Source organism: Pollicipes pollicipes, unplaced genomic scaffold (genome assembly GCF_011947565.3).
Source record: "Pollicipes pollicipes isolate AB1234 unplaced genomic scaffold, Ppol_2.1 Scaffold_1600;HRSCAF=1878_pilon_pilon_pilon, whole genome shotgun sequence".
NCBI classification, from domain to species: domain Eukaryota; kingdom Metazoa; phylum Arthropoda; class Thecostraca; order Pollicipedomorpha; family Pollicipedidae; genus Pollicipes; species Pollicipes pollicipes.
Window position 1 is genome coordinate 6,790,435 of NW_023595962.1, and position 25,242 is coordinate 6,815,676.

Below are 25,242 nucleotides of genomic sequence, written 5' to 3' on the forward strand. Positions count from 1 at the left end.
ACTCGCCATCACTACTCCTCACCATGATCAACAGCATGTTCAAGGACTGTGCCACCAAACGCCTTAATTACTTACTTTTCGCGGACGATGTGGCCATTTGGCCATATTTGGCTGCCCTATCAGGGCTGAAAGAATGGTACAGAAAGGCCTTGAGCACACTGAATCGCGGTGACAACAGCGGGGCTTCGCCTCGTCCACAGGCAAATCCGCCACAACCGCTTACCCCAAGTCGACCGTCCAGCACCGTCGTCTTCAAACCAACGATAAAGCTACGAAGCAGCTTAAAAGCTTTGAACTCAGATTCAACACTGACGTCAGAGAAGTCTCCGCCGGGTGAGAAAAACGCACCAACATCCTCCGTACACTCGGCGCCGTGGACTGGGGAGGCGGCCGCAAAACGGTTCTTCAGCTCTACACGGCAGCCATCAGGTGGGTTATATCCCGTACAACTTTGCTTCTGCAACGGCGAATAATCAAGCAACGAAAATGTGAACACCCCACATCATTTCTCCCGCAAGTATAGATGATAAGGACAGCGGCAGTCCTCCGGCCTCTCGTAACCCACCCTCGGGAACAGTCCGGCGCACTCGTCGGGGGTGCGGCTCCAGGCAACCGACCGAAGATCAGAAACCTGAGCCCGGGTGCAGCAGCGCACTTTGCGAACTTGCTGTTCGGTTTGTACAGCGTCATCCACTCCTTTGCTGTTTGGCCGCTGTCACTGCCCTGTAGCCCACCTCCGCATCTTGTGTGAACACTTAATGTCACGTAAACAACTGACTTGCTTACAATATGATACACCTAACGTGAAGTGCTCACTTACCGCTCAAGCACATAGGATGTAGACTAAACAATCTTATCTTCTTTACAGGTGGCTGAAATGACTGATGGTCTGGAACGCCTTAACGCCTTAACGCCTGATACAGGCACCCACACATACGCACACGTCACCGTTTATATTCAAAGTTTCGGTCGACTTGAAAACGTGAGATCACTGTTGGCGTATGCGTTGACACTGATGTGGAGTGGGTGTTGGTGTGCATGCCACGTGTGTTCACTACTGGCAAACAGGAGCTCTAGCCTGACAAGATTTATCTTGGCTTGACTCGCAAGGAGACTGACACGGATGGGACTGATTTATCTTGGCTTGACTCGCAAGGAGACTGGCACGGATGGGACTGCTTTGAGTAACACTGCGACGCAACCAGTTGGCAGTCTGCTCCAGATATACCAAAGGTCGAAAACTCAGCACAAGAACTCTGAACCCACAGTTGCTCTCCTAGCCCAACCACTGATCGTTCTGACCGTGTTGCCACGCTTCACGGCTGTAGTTCACACCAGTGCAGTTCACACCGAGGCAGATGAAGAATCGCCGGCATATCTGGCCGTGTATTTCGAAAATTCGTGCCCTGCACTGTCCTAAAGTCTTTCCTGTTTAGATGACAAATGCAGATTCAGTTGTCGATGCAGAGAGGATAAAGAGATACGGTAAGCCAGTTTTCTCCCGCAATTCACGGACTTGATGAACTTTCACAATGCCACAATTTTACGACTTGAAGGAAGCCGGAGCAACGTTTATGTGCCATGCGCAGCGCTTACGTCTGCTCTTTGAAGCGGCGCCTGCGAACAGCCCCGTCTCGCCCTTCTTCTGATGGACCAGTGGCAGCACGCCACCCACGGCTGAACTCGCCGCTGATTGGCTGCCCGCAGGCTGGGGGCTGACGCAGCAGGGGGGCTCAGCTGGCCTTCACGAGCGTGACGTATGAGCGTACGCAGGTGCCTTGCAGACGAACGGCCGCTTCACCCTCTCGCAGTCGATGTCGTTCCACTCACCGAAACCGAACACCACCTGTCGGTAGAGCGGAGAATCAAAGGGAATGTTTCACGTTCGAAGATATTAAAGCAACCATCAGATATGATGAAACAAGGTCACTTATAACTATTGGCAACTTTTTAAGTGAAAACTGCTTTAGACAGCACAATTCTCTTTTTTGGAAACATGCTCCCAAATGCGTCATGATTTGATTGCGTCATCGTACCTTGCACAACATTGATTAAGAGCCAATTGACGCAAACATCAGGTATAAACGCCCCGACAGTTATACTTTTCTTGGCCTTGATCACCGTATGGCTTATGACATGGCAGAACCCGAATGACGTTGTTATGACGCCACGAATGCCAAAGTGACTTTAACATGCTCCCCCCGATATACCTCTCTCCATTTTGCTGGCACGTAGCTCAGAAACTAGATGGGCTTTGGTGTTAAGAAGGACCTGATTACCCACAGCGCCGAAAGGTCATTCAAGATGACTAATTTAGTTCAAAGCACCATATGAGTGTGGAACACGCCCTTTAATGCTGCCCAGTTGTCCTAGTGCCTTCCCACACATCAGTGGCACTATGTAGCGCACCAATCCTCTCGAGGGGTATTTCATGGGCCTGTCGGGAGTGAGGATGAGAGCAGACAAATGTCCCCCTGCGGCTCCCCAACACTCACGAAATTGTCTCTGCATGTGGCATGTCAGTGAGCAAGCTTTAACTGCGCTTTACTTGACTGAGAATGGTGCTTGACTGTTCGCCCCTCCCTCATCTCAGGAAATCTTGCCCTGATTCACGTCACGTCATACTGACGTGAATCAGGACAAGTGACGTCACGTACATACAGACATAATGACGTCACGGCATACTGCAGTGTGAGGCACCAGATCCTGCGTAAAGTCGGGAGTGTCTGGGGAAAACGTAGATCCTGCGTAAAGTCACGCGTGTCTGGGGAAAACGCAGATCCTATGTAAAGTCACGCGTGTCTGGGGAAAACGTAGAGCCTGCGCAAAGTCACGTGTGTCTGGGGAAAACACAGATCCTGCGTAAAGTCAAGCGTGTCTGGGGAAGACGCAGTGACAGCGATTCCAAGAGAGAAAGAAACACCCGTGTGAGTTAGAAGTGCTGTTTTCGGGAAGTCCAGTCCCGAAGTCAAAATACGGCCGCGTTGTCCGTTCAAAAAGTGCTTAAGGAACCAGGCTATGCAACAGTTCCCACGTCAGAAACAACTACTAGCTATGACTTACAACCTCAGCCGCTATCAGCGCCGCCGTAACTCAATCAAAACAATCGACAATCAGTCGAACAAAATAAAAACAAATCAAAATGATCGTAGTTCAGGTGTGTATCACAGGTTTGTGTGGAACATTTGCAAGTACGATTCACATCGATATCCGCTAATCTTGGCATCACTAAGCGCGACGAAGGCCACCTGGTCGGATGGTAAGCGGAAACGAATTGCAACATGGTAACTCATGAGCATCGCAGGGTCGTCTGAAGACTTTTACATCGATTCCCTTTCAATCTTCTATCGATGTTTTGCAGGATAGAAACTTTCTATCTCATGTTTGAAAAAGTACTTTCTGGTGTGCTCCATCAACAGCCTGTTAATGTTCCAGAATTAAGCTTTTTTTTAAATCTGCGCCCGGTTGGGAGTTTGAGACAACTACGTCCGGCCGGGGGGGGGGGGGGGGGGGGGGGGTTGATTTCCCGCTGGGATCTCCCACTTCTAGACGTTGTACGGGAAAACACAAAGATAGTCGACCGTAAGTGCACCAGAAGTCACAAAAGGAAAACAGGTTGTCCTGAAAGATGAAGTTAAACATATGTTAAAGGAAATGTTTTACATTTGAAGATATTACAGGAAGGGTAAAGTATGATGCAACAACCTCCTTTATAACTATTAGTATACTTTAAGTGGAAAAGGTTGCTCTTGACAACACAATTTCTCTTTCGTAGATATCCTCCCCGATACGTCACTGTTTGATTGCATCATCGTACCTTGCACAGCAGTGATTGATATTCGGTTGGCGGTCGTTAGATCTCGAAATCGTGCCCACCAAGCAAGATATGAATGACTAGACCACTATTTTTCATCATCTTGATCGTCGCATGGCTTGTGGAATTGAAAGATTTGAATGCCATAATTATGACGTCATTAATGTCAATATGACCTTGAGATACCCCCCTCGAAACAGTCTCCCCATCTTCGCGGCGTGCGGCTCAGAACCCAGTGGGGTTAAGGTCTTAAGAAGGGCCGTTAACGTTCTTAACGGCACGTTAACGTTCGTAACGGCACGAACCGAACGGCGGTGAACTGCACCAAATGATCTTCCAAATGGCCACATATCATTTCAAAACCCAGTAAAAGTGTGGAACACTTCCTTTAATGCGTCAAGACGGATACTGAAGGCACATAAGTTAGCGTTAATAATGTGGGGGTCCGTTTTGGCGCTTTTCGTTCCTCACAGTGGTCAGGTCAAGTTACGCCATCGTTCAAAACCGACAAACAAGCCAAACAGTGCCATGAAACGGGACAAATGTACGAGCGACAGCGGTAGGATGTTCCCCGCTCGTAACGCGGAGTCGGACGGCGATGGGGTCATATCCGCATAGCGAATGTAGCCACGTTTTGTGTTGACACTCATATTGAATCATTCATTTCCAGCAGCGTATAACTACATTTGACTCATACTGAGCAAGACACGCTTTCAGAAACGCGTGGAATGTGGGTCAAAATTCGCCAGCTCTCTTGCCTGAGCTATGCAAAAACGAATATTCAGTTCGGCAGCTAACGCTGATGGTGCAACCGTATCTATATAACCCATGTACGCGCTTACCTGGAATTAATTTTTAACAAGCATTGACGTAGAAAAAGCACGTCTTCGAGTGAGGGTCAATTTGACCTACAAATGTTTTTTTCCGAAAGAACTTCTGCACTAAAACCTTATCCAGCTTTGGACAATTTAATCGCTGGTCTTTTGACAAAAAATCATCGATATGTTCTTGGCCTATAGGTGGTCAGTTAGGTTTTTCCGGAAGGAAATTTCTATGGAAACTCACCATATGATGCGACAAAGAACTGTTAGACGAGTTCATGCAACTTTGGAATGTTTTCTTACGCAATGAAACAGTTACTGTTGATTGAGGTCATAGCTCTTTATCAATATGACACATATTTTTATACGCAACTAACCCCTCTTGTAGATCTTTGCAATACTGATCGATGCACCATCGTTACCTGACATCCATGTTCTGACAGTGACCTGCAACGAAACCAACTCCTTTTCTGGAGCCCGAGTTCAAATCTTGCACGAAGCGTAACTGTTTCAGTGGAGCTGTTGTGAACGGGAGTGTTCAACATTTGTATGAGGTTTTTAATGGAAATAGCCATCTTGAAGAACATTCGGTGTACTTCGAAGCCCTGCCCTTCTCAAGAACTAAAATCCCCCGGTTTCTGAACTACAAGCCTGCGAAAATATGCAGACAATTTCAAATTCACTTAGACATGCATAACACCGCATAATCATCCTTCAAATACTGCCATCCCATTCCGCACGCATCGCTCAAGGCTAAGAAGAATATAATCTCGAGTCATTCATGTCTGACGTTCGTGATCGCGCTTTACCAGATATAACAAACTTTAAATGGATCTCGATCAATGTTGTGCAGGCAATGCAGTTCAAACACGAATCAGTCACGGTACAGATTTAAACAGCACGTTTTGCACTACATGATAAAGATGTTACGGAAATACGACTTGAAATCGAACAAGAATAACGCCATAAGCGTGTATGTGAACATAAGCAGAAATTCAAACTCCCCGGCAAGTTTTCAAGAACACAACGAGGGCCAAAACACGAGCCCATAACGATACTTGTTTCAGCAAACACGTTCAGCACCACCACTGCCATCTCGTGGTGAGCTAAAATGCTACGAGTGAGTGTTAGGGTGGCAATTTTGCACGGCCAGTTTGGCCGTACCCCTGATATTATGCAAACGTTCCGTGACGCGATCAAACGATGATGGATTAAGAGGCATATTTGCTAAATGGAGAAATTATGTAGCTTAGAGCAGTCTTTCCCACCTCCAGGTATACCTATGGTTAGGAGTGGGCTCAGTTCATCAAATATGATGCTTTCTTCAATGAAATCAAATGTTGAATATTCCCTTTAAGACCGATGTGCGAGATCGACACGAAAATGACCTGTTGCAGCAATACAAATTACCCTTGAATATCTGTCTGAATTACCTGATGAATGACATCTGAACTGAACTGAACTGAATGCTTACCTGAACTGACCCGACGTCAGCCCACTCACTATCAGCCCATCAGCCCAGGTGCCATCCACCGCCGCTATCAGCCCATTAGGCCAGCGACCATCACCATCACCGCGACGTAAGCCCAGTACGCCCATCCATATCATATCATCCTACCGCATTCACCCAATCACCTACCGTCTGATCTATACACCAATCACCTGGTCATCTACCGTCTGATCTAAGCACCAATCACCCGATCACCTACCGTCTGATCTATACACCAATCACCTGGTCATTTACCGTCTGATCTATACACCAATCAGCCGATCACCTACCGTCTGATTTAAACACCAATCAGCCGATCACCTACCGTCTGATCTAAACACCAATCACCCGGTCACCTACCGTCTGATCTATACGCTAATCACCTGATCACCTACCGTCTGATCTGAACACCCATCACCCGATCACCTACCGTCTGATCTATACACCAATCACCTGATCACCTACCTTCTGATTTAAACACCAATCAGCGGATCACCTACCGTCTGATCTAAACACCAATCACCTGATCCCCTACCCTCTGATCTATACACCAATAACTCGATCACCTACCGTATGATCTATACACCAATCACCTGATCACCTACCGTCTGAATTAAACACCAATCAGCGGATCACCTACCGTCTGATCTAAACACCAATCACCTGATCCCCTATCCTCTGATCTATACACCAACAACTCGATCACCTACCGTCTGATCCATGCACCAATCACATGGCCTGTAAGTTACGTGCCAATGGCCTATACCTTTGGGGCACCGGTTGCCTGAACTCCCAGCGCAGATGACCTGAGTTGCGGTCGCGCCTGCCCTGAGCTCGGTGACCTGAGATGAGGCCACGCCTGCCCTGAGCGCGGTGACCTGAGGTGCAGCAGCGCCTGCTCTGAGCTCGGTGACCTGAGATGAGGCCGCACCTGCCCTGAGCTCGGTGACCTGAGATGAGGCCGCGCCTGCCCTGAGCTCGGTGACCTGAGATGCAGCCGCGCCTGCCCTGAGCTCGGTGACCTGAGGTGCAGCAGCGCCTGCCGTGAGCTCGGTGACCTGAGGTGCAGCAGCGCCTGCCCTGAGCTCGGTGACCTGAGGTGCAGCAGCGCCTACCCTGAGCTCGGTGACCTGAGGTGCAGCAGCGCCTGCCCTGAGCTCGGTGACCTGAGGTGCAGCAGCGCCTGCCCTGAGCTCGGTGACCTGAGATGCAGCCGCGCCTGCCCTGAGCTCGGTGACCTGAGATGCAGCAGCGCCTGCCCTGAGCTCGGTGACCTGAGGTGCAGCAGCGCCTGCCCTGAGCTCGGTGACCTGAGGTGCAGCCGCGCCTGCCCTGAGCTCGGTGACCTGAGGTGCAGCCGCGCCCACCCTGAGCTCGGTGACCTGAGATGCAGCAGCGCCTGCCCTGAGCTCGGTGACCTGAGATGCAGCAGCGCCTACCCTGAGCTCGGTGACCTGAGGTGCAGCAGCGCCTACCCTGAGCTCGGTGACCTGAGGTGCAGCCGCGCCTGCCCTGAGCTCGGTGACCTGAGGTGCAGCAGCGCCTACCCTGAGCTCGGCGCAGTCCTCGCCGTCCGGACCGCCGTAGAGGACCGAGTTGGTGGGCTCGCCAAGGCTCCACTTGACCAGGTTCAGTGGAGTGCCATCCGTCCAGACGAACTGACCCTCATGCGCCTTGTCGGTCAGCCCTGCTCGTGCAACCGGGAGACGGATACGGACAGAACGCACGCCGACAGAGAAAGCAGGGACCGACACTGCCAAGTCACTGGGTACAAGATCAAGAAAGTGAAGGGGCAAAGGAGTTAACGGATATCCGGGCAACGACCGTTACATCATGAGAAACTAGCGAGGGATGGACGAACCAGCAGACTAGTGGGCAAAAGAACAGAGCGTGAATAGTACAGACAGGCGCACGAACAGCACAGAAGCTCACAAAGAGCGAATGAACGACAAAACAGTGGGTCACAGGAGGTGGAGGAGAAAAGAGGACAAACGCACGGCGATTGATAAGAAGCGGGAACAACATCTGAGCAGGGACAACACAACGAAAAACAAATGTTACGTTTTGAATGATGAAGATGAGGAAAATCAGTATCGAGAAGCTCAAGAGGCGCGTCTGAGCCTGAACGACTTCATGAACTGGGAATGAACACGGACAACTGTAGAAAGAATAGAACTGCAAAAAGAAAGGCATTTATTAGATAAGGTGATGACATTGCAATAGCCGGAGTAGCCGGAGCATGCTTAATGGAGCATGCTTCGAGAGGACGTGCATCGCGTTATGGCCCCTACGCCAGCACAACAGAGCGCCCTTGAAGGCTTTTCTGAAGTCCGCTTTGCTTAAGTCGGCTTACTCGTCTGAAGTCGGCTTACTAGTCTGAAGTCGGCTTACTCGTGCTGGGTCCAGAGTAAGCTGAGCTCAAGCGCCGATAGCACACCATTGTGTTTCAGTGAAGCTGAGGCATGCATGTGCGGCTGTGCAGGTGGAAGCCCGGGCATGGTTATAAATTACGTATTGGTGCCGAAGCAATCAACCCCAACGGCTGGCTCCATTCATTTCGCAAGTGGCCGTAACGCTGGGCGTAAGTGGCAGTGGTTTCTAGGCCTGTATATAAAGCACGCAGAGCGATAATGTTCATGATTGGAGCATGCATTAATGAATCCCGACCATTGGTTAGTGGTAGGCGCCAGTGACAGCTAGAGTCTCTGGCACGATTGCATCTCTGTTATTTACGGCCATTTTGTCTGGCACGTATTATCAGTCACTTTCCATTTGATACATTTTGCGGGGCCGTATTGACCCTTCTTAGGGGCGTCGATTTGTGTTCTTTTGTTAGGGCCCTGTCCACATGTCGGTCTGTGGCACCCAGTGTTGGTTTGGGCTCTTCAACGTTGGCTTGCGGGCTCCAGTGTTGCTTTGCGCCCTCGACATCTTCATGGAATATTACAAAAAAGGATGGAGGAATCTTAACATCGCTCAAGGTCTACGCTCGTTAGACACTTTCTGCTAGCCATGACCACTTTGCTGACGCGATCACGTCAGGGTAAAATACCTCTTCACCGTGATTATTCGTGATTCAGCTCTGATTACAGTCTCCGTAGAGAATTACCTTGTAGACCAGATTAAACGCCGAAAATCACCTTTCTAGCTTTAGCTGGCCCTAACGTGCCCTAACCAATTCGGGTCTTAGTCGGCAAGTTTAGCTAGGACTCACGCGCTTAAACATCCGGCAAGCTTCGTTTTCTACTTGGAGTCACACAAATCATAAATTGGTATCTTTAACCTTTGTTTAAGGTGACGAAAGTCGCTGTTTTGTCTTCCATTGTTTTTGATGCTATTACCACTTACCGACCCGGGGCCCTTGCTACTCAATACTCAGGTCCTCTACGGTAAGAAGGTGGATGTGGTATTGCTTAAGTATTCGAACAAGGCCGGAAAGCCTAGAATGAAGCAGACGAAGCAGGGATGTTGATTGGTTTCCTGTTAATGAGAGCCATGGTGCATGCAATGCGCGTACTGGCTTCCGAAAGTCTTATTTTTGCACTGTTTTCTGCCTGTTTTAACAAATAAACTCATGTGAACACGAAAACTAAGGTATGCAACAGATGCTGAACGGGGACTATGAAAGTTGGCCTAAAATAACATCATGACAGTTATCATATCTGTATGCACCTGTTTCTCTCTATTTGGTTACTCAACTAACTGTACCAAACAAAAACTTCAAAGCTGTTCTTGGCCAAAATGAAGTATGCTGCATCCATAGAAACCCTACTTTGGACAAAAGTCAGTTGTCGGAATATCGGCTTGTCTCTCTCCCCCTTCCCCCGAATTATTTACACGAAACGACGCTCCTGATCATGCCCATGTCTGTCCCTGGCACTGTTCACCTGCGCATGGTCCTAAAGCGTCTTGTTCATAACAGAACATGCCCACAGCATTGGTCTCACTCTCACCTATGTGGATGCCGGTGATTACCTTGCACTGGCTCTTGTGGCAGATGGGCCCAAAGCGTCCTGTTAAAAACAAGCAAGCTGCCTCACCGTGGCGCCGAAGCCGCCGGGCCACCGGCAGCCAGCGAAGTCTGCCGCAAATGCAATGACGTTTCGCCGCTCCTCAGTTGACCAACGCGTACTGGCAGGGAGTGATTCAAGATAGGAGTTGGGGGCAAGGGTGTAGTCATTCTAAATGAGTGTGTGGGAGGGGAGGGGGGGGGGTATGGGAGTGTGGGGGACGTGGGTGGGAGGCTCAGCAGGAAAATGCCTAAAACTACCCAGAGTCTACACATCGAAAACGGGTACGGTATCGGTGCGGCAAAACGGTTATCATCTGGATTTGACCCACATTTCTCTCAAAACTGGGGTGAGGCGGTCGGCGCGGGACCCGTTCCCCATCTGAGTAAGAGGAAACACCCCTGAGACGGAGGACGTTGAAAATTAGGTGTAGCCAAGTGGCCTGATAATCTCACGGCCACAACCGATGTGACAGACTGCTGAAAATTGTAAAAAAAAGGAGACCATGGTAAGGCGAGGGCACGAGCAAGGCCATGGCAGATGCCTCAGTTGCAGCAGCAGCACCGGTATATTAGTCATATTACATTGGTCTTCGGCAGAGAAACTCTACACAAATGACAGATCCGTGTTTATCAGAAACATGGTAGCGCATAAACACAGCAGACCCAAAGCTCAAAATGCTGGAAGCACTGCTAGATCACTGCATTAGTTTCAGAGAAAATTTCACTGTTGATCAACATCCATTGATGCCTAGCACACTCACCGATAAGGAACATGCTCTCGGTGTTGCTGTGCACGCTGGCCAGATGAGAGTGGTAGTGGAGGCAGAGGCGGTTTGCCTGGTTCCAGGAGACCTGGTACGGGAACCGCCTGTAGCAGGAGTCCCCCCACGGAATCCAGCGACGGAGGCACGGCTCTAAGCAGAAGGAGGGGCCGGCCGGAGGGCAGGGAAGGCATGCAACGGTGAGGTGGATGCATGAAGGCTGATTGGTTGGTTAAAGGGGAAACGTGAGACAGATTTTCCAGAGAGCGAAAGCGAGAGAGAGAGAGAGAGAGAGAGAGAGAGAGAGAGAGAGAGAGAGAGAGAAGAGAGAGAGAGAGAGAGAGAGATAGAGAGAGAGAGAGAGAGAGGAAGAGAGAGAGAGAGAGAGAGAGAGAGAGAGAGAGAGAGAGAGAGAATAATGAAGGTCAGAACATGGAAAGTGATGGGAAGAAACAGATCTCAATAATGCAGACATAAACATACGGCAAACAACATAAATCACAAGGACAAAGGACTAGACATAGAAACGAGGAAAAGAGCAAGGCAGAGAGGAAATCGAAGGATGAGAAAGGAATGAATCAAAAAAGAGGATAGGTCTTGATGGGCAACGTGTTCAGTGAAGAGGGTATGCTGCAGGCTTCGCTAAGACCGGGAGAACATTTTAAAACGTGTTCTTATGAGTTATCTCGGACCATCAGAGGTATTCATAGTCCAGTTGCAAACTTGAAGAGAAAAGGCGTACGTAGACTGGACCGCTCAATGGACTTGCCAGTGTTCTCAAGAAGAACGAAACAAAATATATAAAGTTTGTTCTTACTCAACGGCACCTTCTCGGTGATGGTGCTTTTAGTGGTGGGGGTGGTTGCTTTGGTTGTCATTTGGTCGTTCATCGCCATGTCCGTGCTGGCGGTGGTTGTGTTGTTTGTCACTTGATCGATCATCGCCATGTTCGTGCTGGAGGAGGTTGTTTTGGTTGTCGCCTGGTCGATCATCGCCATGTTCGTGGTGGCGGTGGTTGTATTGGTTGTAGCTTGGTCGTTTATCACCATGTTCGTGCTGGCGGTGGTTGTTTTGGTTGTCGCCTGGTCGTTTATCACCATGTTCGTGGTGGCCGTGGTTGTGCTGATTGTCGTTTGGTCGTTCATCGCTTCTCTTGTCCTTCGTGTGCTTTGTTTATCCTTCAAAGGCCGGGTAGTTTTAATTATTCTGGTAGCGGAGGCCGTTGGCGTAGTTGCTTCCATTCCTGTGGTTACTTTTTCCTCCTCAGAAGTTTTCTTTGTAAACTTGACAGTGATTCTCGTTTTCGTGGTAATAGTTCTGGGCGTGCTGCTGGTGATGATGGTGGTAGTGGTGATGTTCGCTACGGCTGTCTTATTATTGCTGGAGGATTCTGGGGAACTGAGACCGATGCCGGCCATATTTGTTGCTAACGCTGGACTTGCCATTGGTTCTTTTGACGCCGGCACTGGAAGCCTCGATGGTGCCTTCGGAGACGCGAAAGGCCTCATTGTGAACGCAATGCGATTTTTTTTGGTGGTCTCCGACTGCTCTTGATCCGTTTGTCTCCTGGCCAGTGTCGATATTGCAGTTTTCGGTGCATGTACCCTTCGTGTCCTGGTGAGCATTACCAGGGGCGCCATGGTGATGCCACCAAAAAGGGCGCTAGCGTTCTGCCCCCACGCAAGCTTCGGCATACTGACACCAGGGAACTTGTTCCCTGGTCCATATTTCAGGTCGCCGGTCCTGCTGAGGCCCGGAGTGCTCGGCCCCAGGTCGATCTGAGACTTCTTACGGATAACCACCAGCACTTCATTCTGGGCTGCGGTTCTGTTCTTTACCAGTGTGTTCTCCTCGACGGCACCCACCATCAGTGCAGTCTGCTGGCTCTTCTGACCAGGATGAACGCCCAGCCGGCTTCTCCACCTGTCGGACGCACGCTGAGGCAGGAGTCGGGCCAGCAGACGAGACACTTGCCGAAGAATGCCGCTTCCGAACTTGGTCACGTTGCTTGAGCGCAGTTCGTTCTTGACGGCGGAGACGTCTGCGACATCCCTGGCGTGTCTTCTGGCGGCGCCGGTCTGCGGTGACAGCAGCGCGGGATCCATGGCCAGTGTGTCTTCGTAGTAATCCTGCTCCAAACTGTGTATATCGCTGATGTTGGAGTGCGTGCCGTAAGAGTCTGGCTCTGGGAAGATGACCAAGGGCACTGAAAGCACTGGGTCCGGGGTGGAAACCGCGGACAACGGATGAGCGGCCGGGAAAGGAGTACTACAAGAAACGCGGAGGGGACGGGACCGAGGAGCAGACCAGACGGCACGGAAGGAATCAGCCCAGCTGGAGGAACTAGGGGCTTATTAGGCCGAGATCCGATCGAACCCATATGAAACCGCAACATAACATGGGTTAGTGGAAGCTGCGATTAAGCAAAGCAGCCAGCCGACTCCCGTAATGGGCGCACATGAGCAAGCATGTGGCACCCACGATCAGGCTGATGTGTTCTGGTAAAGGATAGCTTTGGTCGGACGTCACTTTCAAGCAAGCACGGACGAAGCGCGTGTATTGTGCCGCAAATCAATTCACGAAAAAATAAACACGCATAATGACGAATTGGTGTAGTTAAACACGCCCTCCTGAAAATACACCCCGGCGGGGGGCAAACGATCTAAAACTGCCGTCTGCCACACTACGGATGGATTACGGACTGCGGGTAGTTTGGAAATCACCAGCAGGTCCGATCGGTCAAGTAGATCCGTAAAGTCCTAGGCCACGAGACGTTAGCTCCGCCCCGACTCCGCGGTCAATATTCAGTGCGGTAGCCAACGGGCGGATGAAAATAATGACGCATTTGAAAGAGGTGTCTGTGAGCCGGCTAGGACATCGATTTGTACATTTAGAAGTTTGTCCGGACTTACATTTCACCTGTGCAATTTCTACATTGATAATAAGAGCGAAATACCCTGTACAGCACCACGAGGTGGTGCTGGTGTCTGGTGGTGCTGGTGCTTGGAAGAGGAAAGGTAGAAGCTGTGTTTTTCGTGTTGCTGTAACTGTCGATTTGTACAGAGGACAGCCTCAAAACTGAAGAATGCACCCAAGTCTAATCTTTGAACGGTGCAAATTAGTTTTGAAAGACCTGCGCCGAAACAATATTTTACGAGCCCCCATCCAGCGCTCTTCCCATTCTTGCTTCCCAATGGGGGCTCTTCCCAGAGGCCCCATGCAGCACTAAAACCACCATCCACGATTGTCTCACAGCCCCACGGCTTCATGACAAGAGCTGGGCCCATGTCCGGGTAGAAACCCGTTTTTGGGGCATTTTTCCGGGGTCTGTTGAGCCATTTTTGGCTGTTCAAGCGCCTCCTCCCAGCTCATTTTGCGAGGCTTTGCCTCGTTGCTCGATCATTTCCCAGATTGAAAACCGGCGAGATTTCACATGTCTACTTCACGGATCGGACCTGCTGGGTTCTTCGTGCCTGCGCTCTGTCCGTAATCCACCGGAAGTGTGTCAGGCAGTCGTTTTAGACTGCTTGCGCCACGTCCTTGATGTATTTACAGGTGGTCGTGGTTAGCTAAATTAACGTTTCAATATTCGCGAGCTGAACATCTATTCTTGAACATCTATTTTTGTTTTCAAATTTTGACTCAGAAATGCAATGTGCTTTTCGCCCACTAGATACTCATTCATAATAGCACATAACAGTTCACCAGATCTTGCAAAGTGGTAAGTTATAAGATGAGCCTTCAGTTCAATGAGGGAAGTGATGCACCATATATATATGTACATATATATATATATATATATATATATATATATATATATATATATATATGTACATATATATATGGTGCATCACTTCCCTCATTGAACTAAAGGCTCATCTTATAACTTACCACTTTGCAAGATCTGGTGAACTATATATATATATATATATATATATATATATATATATATATATATATACATATATATATAAATATGCACATATATATACATATATATAAATATATATATATATATATATATATATATATATATATATATATATATATATATATATATATGTATATATGTGTGTGTGTGTGTGTGTGTGTGTGTGTGTGTGTGTGTGTGTGTGTGTGTGTGTGTGTGTGTGTGTGTGTGTGTGTGTGTGTGTGTGTGTGTGTGTGTGTGTGTGTGTGTGTGTGTGTGCGTGTGCGTATGCGCGTGCGCGGGTGCGTGTGAACCCCTGTCAACACGAAGGAGAGCAAAGTGAAGGGAGAAATTAAGACAGGCTTAATCCTGCAAGTCCTGGATTATTTCATCACCTTTGACCACCTTCTGGGCGAGAGGTAGGGGAGGAGGACTGCATTTCATGCAGCAGCAATGCTCAAATGCAATGATTTCAGCATTTGCAGCACATGCAATTATTTCAGCATTTCAGCATTTTCAGCATTCCAGCAATTATTTCAGTATTTCAGCATTTTCAGCATTCCAGCAATGATTTCAGCATTTCAGCATTTTCAGCATTCCAGCAGTGATTTCAGCATGTCAGGGTCTCCCCTTACAAATCACCGAAACAAATTACAAATTTTGCAAAAAACAAACAAATTTTAGGGCCGCTAGCTTGCATTTTGATGGTCGTAACGGCTCCACAGTGGCACCAAACGAAACAGCATGTTCCTGCACTTTAGAATCATATCATGATTTAACAAATACAGGGTTCAAGTACGGGCCAAGATCAGATCAAGGTCATATCAGATGAAAGTCATGCCAGGTCGTGGTCGGGTCATTTCACTGCACATTCTAAATCCACATGACGTTCAGTGGTAAGCGTGTTGCAAATGCGTCGGCTAATTTTTGTCATATAATCACATGGTCACGTGCCAGATAGACAAAGGCCATAGTTCATATCTCGTCTGTCTAGATTTTAGTGCGGCGTCTGATACGGTGTCACACGAACTTCTGCTGAATCATTAAAAATTATATGGCATTGAGGTAAAATTATCGGCTGGAGAAGGACTTAGCTGCTAGACAGGAGGCAAAGAGCAGTGCTCAATGGTACAAAACCGCAGTGGGAGTCAGTAGAGACTGGGATTCCACAGCGGTCGCTATTGGGTCCTTTCTTCTTTATTATTTTTGTGAATAATATTGGGGTAGGATTGGAGAGTAAAACGCCAAAATTTGCTGACGATATTCTATGGGCAGGAGTGTAGAAAAATACCGACCGGGTGAACGGAATGCACCTTGACGTAAAGGAACGAGTGAACCGGGCTCCTCTGTGGTAGATGTCATTCATTTATGATAAGTGTGCGGTGATGCATTTGGGTAGTTTTAGCAGCGAAGGCATTAGCTATAAAATGGGAGGCCGGGATTTAGACCAGACCGGGGAAGAACAGGACTAAGGGGTTTATTAAGGGATAGGGGATATATTATAGATTTATAGGGATTTAAAGGCTGAAACACTGATTTAAAGACTACACACCAAGACTACACCAAGAGCATCTTGAGCAGGCTTGGTCCCCATGCTTCCAAAAAGATATAGGAAGCCTAGAAAAATTACAGCGAAAAACTACTAGGATAATAAATGAAACTGGTGGTTTAAAATATAAGAATAGACTTAAGTCCTTAGATTCGTATTCACTGAAATACCGTGGACTTAGACGGAATCTGATAGAGGCATTCAATATTATGAAGGGGTAGACAGGGGAAATATACATGGGGCGCCGGGAATGAGGCCGACACAAAGAGAAAACCAGTCTTATTTAGCAAAAGGTAGGAGTACAACTATGAAAATGCAGATGTCATTTAGCCAAAGTGCACTGAACCTTTGGGATGGGCTGTTAAACGAAGCTGTAAGAAGTCCCTCTCCAGCAAAAGGTAAAAACTACTTGAACAAGCTCTTTTGGTCTAAATATCTCATTTATAGCTAACTTCGCGCGGATCAGGCTGGTAATATTAGTTTTGAGGATGTGCACCGAGCCTGAGGCAGGCCAACCTTGAGCGGCTCTTGTGACTCTTTGTTAGCTAGATTTTTATGTATTTATTTCTGTACGTCTTTAGGTATCGCCTGTTTCGTATATCGCACGAGTGTAATAAATCGCCCCGCTGCAACATTTGTGAATTAACATGACCTCTGATGACCTCTGATTGCTACCTTGTGTGAACTCTTGTAATACGACTTATCCTGCCTCATAGAAGGCCACGCCAATCGGCAAAAAAACATTTAAACAGCCCAAAACAAACTGCATGCATGGGCAAACAATGACCATGTACCCATTCACTTATAACAGCATAAACCATTGAACTGATCTGACTTTATAAGGTGTTGTAACCTAAAATACGCTTAAGTGAGTACCTATCAAGCAACGCAAGTTTAGGCATCTACCTTGTGCGGCTCAGCAAAGAAATTCCGAAACTCTGAGGGGTCACCTGCGATCAGATCAGATCAGATCACCAGGTGATACCCCTCCGGAACTCTGAGAGGTATCGCCTGTGTGTTGAAGTTATCGGTCGCCTGTCGTTACCACCTGCTGTTGTTTTAAACGAAGACCGAACAATGTGACATTAGTGGTCGTTAGAATAAGATCGTAGTCGTATCTGTGTTAGGTCATTTCCCTGAGCAGACTCAAACAAATACAATACGTACCCGTGTAAGGGACGAACACCCTGTTGGTTGTCAGCCTAGTGGTAGTGCTTGTTCCTGTGGAAGCCAAAAAACGCACTGAAAAATATGTACAGGCGCAAGCTCCATAGGCTCAGAAAACAGAAGATCTGAAATAAGTAAAAGAAGGCAACAGGTCACGGCAAGGTTTGCAAGGTTCCTTTTACAGATATGTGACCTTTCATATTGATGTAGCCACGGATGTGGAGCGAGCGACATCGTCATTCAGGGGTTCACAACTTACATTTGATGTAGCCACGGACGTCGAGCGAGCGACATCGCCATTCAGGGGTTCACAACTTACTTTTCCAGGAGGTTGCCTTGTGACCCTCGCGTGTGCTCGTAACGGGTTGTGTGCTCGTAACCGGGTTTTCTGGAACATGGAAATGAGGCGTATCTTGTCCCCACGGCACTGTTCCGTCCGTCAAAAGAGCTGTGTGCAGAGGCTGCTCAGAACGGGGAGGAGCGTAAATGTCGAATCGCTTATCTAAAAGATGGGCGATGCGCTGAAGGGACGGACATGGCAGACCTTTCGGTGAAGTAGCTATTCGTGGACACTTTGTGTTGCATGAGTTATAGAAGTTAGAAGTAACTTGTAGCGAGAAGGCTTTCATTAAGCAGACTTAGTAAGCAGCAATCTGATATACAATTTTGGCCGTTGAATGTTTGTTTATGTCTGTTTGTGTATGTTTCAACTATGTTTGTTATGTTTATGTTTCAATGTTTGTTTCATTCAATGTCCCTATGTTTCAACAGCCTCGCCATCAGTAGCAGAAGCTTAGCTGCCACTCTGTACGGTACGAGAGCGTGCACAAACTTTTTAATGCCGCATTTACAAGAAATATACGACAAAATATTTCCTACCGGTTGTAGACGAGGTAGAGTCAGTCTGTTCTCTTCCGATTCCAAAGACCAGGAAATGCTGTTTGGCACTGAGGATCTCTGAAACAAATTGGTTTATACGTTTAACGGATACCTTCTCGGTATCGCACGCGCGCTTTTATGACGTTTCTATAGCGGTGTATAATACCCGCACGATAAATCACTAAGTATGCGGGCAATCGTTATCTTCATAAAACGCGAAATGGTGCATTACACTGCCTCACAGTGTCCTAAAAAGACAACGAAAATTGCTTCAAGGGCTGAGAAGGTGGCCGCTGGTGGAAAGTCAGTGCAATGCATTCATACCGTGGCGCAAATAATCTGGGCCGAAAGCCAAGCTGCCCCTTTGGTGAACTACATGCAGATTACTTCATATACGAACGCCATCATCGCCTCAGCCGACCCAATGGCTGTGGCGATGCATTCATTCACGATGTGCAACTGATTGCAGCGATTGCTGTTTGAATCCAATCCACCGGGTTTGGCATGGTGATCTTTTACTCACCCCAAAGGAGGACAGCTGTCACTACAATCACCAAGAAGTTGAAGATCCATAGGATGCAGCACATGCAGCACCTCCTTCTTCTTTGTAATCGTTCATTGCTGACGGGCGAAGGAGAGGGCATGACCATTACTGATAACATAATGCCACGAGGCGACCTTCGTGCAAACTTTGTTTTCGGCGTCGTTGTGTGCGTTGTGTGAAGATTTCTGGCAAATGTCACTTTTTCTGGCCATTTGCTCGATCTGTTCACCCATGTAAAATCAAGTGGAAAGTGCTGACTGAAGTTGTAGATATGCCCTGTGATACAATTAATGTTCACGGCGTTGCTGGCACTAGTTAGAAGGCTGCATAACATCCGGTGGCAGCTCATACGTTAGTAAAGTGGTCAGCAAGACGAAAAATATGGTGTATATCTTCTGGTGGTATCATCTCCATTGGTGTAAATATCTGACATACTCGACAAGGGCGGCGCTCCAGTCAACTTCAGAGTTGTTGGCCGTCCAGCCTAGCTTCAGTCGACCGTTACCTGGCTCCTGGGCACCCGAAGGAAGCAAACATCAGGAGCGTCAGCAGGTGGGGTGATCAGCTCATGCGAACCCAGGCTCGGGAGGTAAGGCATGCGGTGGATACGGGTGCCAGTTTACAAAGCCTGTCATTTTCAAAACATCGCGTTGTTTTGAAACAATCGCCGCTGCTGCAAAGTGCTGGATACTGAACTAAATTGGGTTTGGACGCTGGCTGGGCCGTGTCGCAACTATTTTTCATCAAGAAAACACGCTAGCGATATGCTGAGATCATCACACACCGAGTTCAATTGCATTTTTACCACGAAGCTTAAGCGGAGTGGTGGCCCATGACAATGCTCTGTTATAAGTTCCAACAGACGCAAAGACGACAACCCTGTGCGCCTGTGTAGGCTGATACGTGCGCCTACGCGCCCGTGCGTCATTGATGGTGCATACCTCGGCCATCTCTAAGCTCCTCAACGAGCTCTGGGGTGCGGTGTACAATACATTGGTGTGTTGTGGCATTGTCAGCGTGGTTGTGGAGCCGCTTCAGCTGCAAAAAGCGAAAACACTCGGTCAAACCAGCTATGTGATTTTGTTTCGGACAGCGCTTGATTACGATGTTTTCTTTGCATTATAAAAATAATTGACCGAGCTGTGTATAGATTATCTTACAGGAAACAATTTGGGATCAAAGGTGCACCAAAGACGAAGGAAGCTGCGGAAAAACAAAAGCGGAAGGTAAGATGAAAACCTCATGCTCCAAACGCAAACAAAAATGACAAATGTGTCATGACCATATTTTCGGTATCAGAGATCATCGATATAAGACCAAAATAGAACCTACAATCTATTCGTCGTGATACGCGATTATGATGCTATGCGATGCAATGGCTCCACCGGCCTTGTACACAAAATAATGCGGGGGAAGTGAGGCAACGCACCCCGTCGAGGTAATGTATCCCGCACCCCATGTCCAAACAGATTGCCAGATGATTTGAACCTGTGCTGTGACGACTGCGTCGTTTGTGTTGGTACCTGGTGTCGATGGCGGACAAGAAGCAGAGAACGGTTTTTGCGCCAGATGGAGCTATTTTCAGTTAAGCTGAGCAGTATTTTTGCACTTTACCTACAAGCTTTATTTTCCAGATATGTCCGCTGGTAAACAAAACGGGGATTTGCTGGCATTGGCTTGGAAAGGATATAATCGATGCGCCTAGAATCTAAATAGTCTAGATATGGGGTACGGGGTGCATTACCTCGACGGGGTGCGTTGCCCCGCTCTCCTTGCATTATTTTGTGTATGAGGCCAATGGGGCTATTGCATCGCATTGCATCATAATCGCGTGTCACGACGAAAAGTCAGATTGCAGGCCCTATTTTGGGCTTATATCGATTATGCGCCCCGTTAACAAGGGGCCAGGCGTCCCGGGATTGCTTTGCCCGGTGAAAAGACCAGGCCTGCTAGACCAGAAATTATCACTCCTTAGCTTTATTACGTAGTTCCGCACCAGCGTAAGAATGGTTTGGGCATGCAGTTCTTGGTCTGATGATGTCCCCGAGAGCCACAAGGCTTACACCGTAGTCATGGTGTTATAGCTGATGTTGAATGCTACTAAAAGGAAGCTACTTACAGTGATGGTGGGGTGCGTACGATTTATATCTGGAGAGACCAAGTTGGATTTAGACGGTCGTTGGGAGATAAGGGAGTCCATGCACAGAACACAGAGCTGTTTTCAGCCCGCAGAAAGCTGACTCGATAATTCACCCCGAAACCTAATGTATGCCCGTACGTCGTCCTTTTTATTTTGCATTCTTGGATTTGGGCTGGTTTTGGAAGGTGACCTGACCCTGCCTCTGGCTCATAGGTGTCGCTTAAGTTTTATGATTTGGGGCACGCCGGCTGCCGGCAGCTTGCTGCTTGCTCTTGATGTTTGCTCGGATTTGAGCCCTTTGATATCGCGCTCAGCGAAAAATGTAAGACAAATTTAGAAAACCTTCGAATAGCTTGTTCCGAGTAAAAGTTTACCGCCTTCCACAATCCGTTTCATTTATCTTGCGACGCCAAAAAAAATCCGATCCGCATCACTCTCAGGGGTCCCATTTTGGCGTTTAGGAGTAAGGCTGGGCTGCTCCGTTACCCTTTCCTCGTCCCGAAAGCAATGCCCTGGTTACTGCTAGTAAGGGCAATTTGTCGACAGCACTTTTTAATAGAGAAACTCAAAATGCTGTGGCAAAAAACTGGTTTGTCTCCAACCGCGGCAAGCGAGTGGCGCTGCTCAAGATGGGCGACATTTTTGGCGCCACCTCAAACCGCGCGGCTGTCGCAGAAACCAGTCACGACGACTCCATAGTCAGCAGTGACCGAGGAGTTATAACCGGACCCGATATCGGGCAATGCCGGTGGCAGCGAGCTGCGGAGTGCTACAGAGGGCGCGGCAGAGGATGGTGCAAAGTCGGGACCGACTCCAGCCGCGCGGACAGTGGGGTCAGGAACAACATCCAGTTCAAACACACACACACACACACACACACACACACACACACACACACACACACACACACACACACACACACACACACACACACACACACACACACACACACACACACACACACACACACACACACACACACACACACACACACACACACACACACACACACACACACACACACACACACACACACACACACACACACACACACACACACACACACACACACACACACACACACACACACACAGACGAGTCTGTGGCCGGTCCTAGCGGTATTCAGAATCGTTCAGTCTTTCCCCGTTGCTCAGAACACCAAACCGCAACCGCACACGGCTACAGGAGAAATGGGCTGGGGTATGCTCTCCACCATGCAAACAGCCACTGCAGAGGGAAAGGCCCCGGCGAAAAGGCAGGGACGGGGAGAGAAATAGAAACGGTGCAGGAGAGAGCAGATTGGGGGCGTGGTGACGCAGAGGTGACGGAGAAACAAGACGACCTAGACCGCCAGGTGCTTCGTCTACTGTATTCAGTACCGCCTGTCTTGTCAGTCCTGGATTCAGTGCACGAAGTGCTCAAAATGGTCATGTGAACCGTGCACGGATGCTAGCAAAGGGCAAATATATTAGGTGTGTGGCTTCTGCCGGGAGTAAATGGAAGGCTGAACTGCCACGTGTGAGTACGGTTTTGTCAAAGTTTCGTTTTTTTTTTTTTGCTATGAAGTGTCAGTTTTGGTGCCCTGTGACCAGTGACGACTCGAGTGACATTTTGAAGCTTGTTGGAGATGTGACTTCAGGTACGTTTTGAGCTTTACGCTCTTAAGCTGAGCGTGTGAAACGCTGCGAAATAGATTACTCGAGCAGAAGGATGCATCACAGGCCTTTGCGGCGTGTTAGGTGGACATGATCAGACAACAGAGAACGGCCCGTGAACGAGAAAATTTTTCACCAGTGTGTATCATACGCTCATTGATTATATTGCACGCATGCATTAAACACATAATTCGTGGACTGGAAACGCTTCATTGGACGCTCTTCACTCATGTCTGTTTGTCCCAGAAGCTCCGCAGATATGGCCTCTTCTTTTTTATGGCATGGAGGCGTAACAAAATGCGTACATAAACATTTTAACAGGCGCTTTAATGGCTCGCGTCTTAAGGTTGTTACCTTGTGCGTTACGCGAAAAAAAATGAACCCTACAAGTGCCAAAATGAAACTTTCACAGGGGACAAGTTTTGCCTCAGTGCAGGGCGTGGTTTGCTCCGAGCTGGGGCAAAGGTTTCCTTTTTACGCCCTCGCTGAATTTAACAATTTTAGGCCCCAAAACGCCATCAATGCCTGCACGCTTTAGTGTTCAATGCAATAAAATACATTGACCCTGTCACTGACATCTAAGCTGGTCGGATTACGCGCCTCATTCCGAAGATTTAACCTTAAACGAAACTAGGGCTGTTTGGCACCACTCTACCACACGTTGATAGACCTCAGTGATCTGATTGGCACATAAGCACGCTCTCCATATGAAAGTGTTTTGCTATTATCGCTGTGCATATGTCACACACTTCTGGGGACATGCAACTTAACTATGTCATAAAACAACGACAGGACCTGTGCTCTAACATCATGCCATGTCATGGATTAAGTGATCCATTTCCACTGACCGTCCGTAGTCACATTGGTAGACTCTTGCGATTCCTCCGTGATGTCCCAGGAACCAGGAGAAGTTGTTTATATGCTGAAATTTGGCTTCCCAACCGTTCAGAGTCTGTTGATATCAGATGCATTTAAGTTATAACAGTTGTCAGTTTCAAACGTATCGCCATTATTTGTCACAAAAATTTCGTCTAGAACAGTGATAACGTTAGGTCGCTCTTCTCATCGTACGTGCTGATTGAAAAATAGAATAAAAATACGGCGCGTGTTTTAGAGCATAGTTTTTAGCCCACTTCTTTGACGCAGGCAGTTGCTTTACAGACTAGCAAACAACGCCATTCGGCCACGATTTTCCGCAAAATGGTTGAAGTAACTTGATTTTGCCATGTCAGTTTTTACTGATTCTACTGAAGGTTGGCGGAAAATTTTCAAACTACTACGCGTCTTTTTTCCTTCCAAATAACGTTTGTGAAGGCAATGCCACCTTCTGCAACTGAGCTGGCAAACAAAATCAAATCGCACATATGCGTATTTCAAACGGATGTCTCTGACAGCTCACGTTCAGAAGCCTTTGATGATTCATCATCACTATTTAGCTCTTATACGTCCAAAACGAAGACAAGCATCGGAGATGCGAAAATGTCGTCATTCACCGAGGATATCTCAAGCCCAAATAGACATCAGCAGAAACAGCTGGAAGCTGAAAACCAGGTGAAACATGAAACACCCATTTGTAAATCTCTTATGAGTAGATCAGCGGTCTCTGAGTCATCTTTTCCGTCGGCAACAAACACGACACCCTTTTCTGTGTCATCAACAGAAGCTTCACTGGTAAGTCGAGACACCAGTGGTACTACGGAGACCAGTAGCAAGTGGCTGAGGTACACAGTGATGGGTCTGCTTTGCCCATGCGTGACAGCAGGCGAATTTCCTATCGCCTCTCTGGCTCGAAGAGTAGTCGTCAAGAAGAAAATGTAGAGAATTTCTAAGTCCGTTCGCATTGTGCACGAACGATTATAAAGACTGCCTTTTTAATCCTCGTCGTTTTGTCACTGTTTGTATTCAGTAAAGAACTTGTGCTCTTGTGATCTATGACCAGCGCACAAACCAGAGTATATTTGTATATGTGTGCCAATTTGTCTTCATGGCTTCATGCGCTGGATGCAGTATGCTCAAGAAGAAAAATTGTCATCTGTGCTTGATGGTGCTATTCTGAGCCACACTTCAGTATAAGTGTACGCATTTAATATATGACGAATCGCTTGGCGCTGGCTCTAACATTCGTGTATACATAATATCCACACGTTTTGCTTGCATAAATGTAGTTAGGTGAGGTAAATGAAATGAATTTTCAGGGCCCTCGGTTAAATAATCGAATCCGAGTTCACTCAGAGCTTTGTAAATTTAACATTGGCTGAATTCGGAAAGTGCGATTCGCGGGAAGAGGCTCGCTAAACATGTACCATTGACGCATTTTCATTCATGCCAAAGTCCGTTGCGTTCATGGCTTGAAACGTCATACGAAAATGATTGATCGCGACACCTGGCAGTGGACTGAGCCTACCATTGCCGCGAAACCCGCGTCCGGTCCTGCACATTACCCAATCATTTAGCGTGCCACATCACGACAACCAGCGTGAGTGTTGTGCACCAGTTGTCGC

General features: G+C 47.9%; 1 protein-coding gene and 1 long non-coding RNA gene across 2 annotated transcripts; both read right to left on the reverse strand.

The window, feature by feature from the left end:
• Window positions 1–1,359: 1,359 nt before the first annotated feature.
• Window positions 1,360–7,730, reverse strand: LOC119090858 (uncharacterized). The gene is made up of 2 exons (XR_005093315.1): window positions 7,672–7,730; window positions 1,360–1,846 (listed from the first exon to the last, which is right to left on the reverse strand). It is a non-coding gene; the product is annotated as an uncharacterized LOC119090858 (long non-coding RNA).
• LOC119093222 (mucin-5AC) lies at window positions 1,745–23,798 on the reverse strand. Its single transcript, XM_037216140.1, has 12 exons — window positions 23,590–23,798; window positions 19,888–19,984; window positions 19,382–19,458; window positions 18,926–19,023; window positions 18,403–18,480; window positions 17,843–17,911; window positions 17,524–17,577; window positions 11,715–13,082; window positions 10,898–11,050; window positions 10,078–10,137; window positions 7,672–7,811; window positions 1,745–1,846 (listed from the first exon to the last, which is right to left on the reverse strand). The coding sequence occupies exons 2-12, from the start codon at window positions 19,954–19,956 to the stop codon at window positions 1,745–1,747; spliced, it is 2,268 nt and encodes a 755-aa protein (XP_037072035.1). The 5' UTR covers window positions 19,957–19,984; window positions 23,590–23,798.
• Window positions 23,799–25,242: the final 1,444 nt, after the last annotated feature.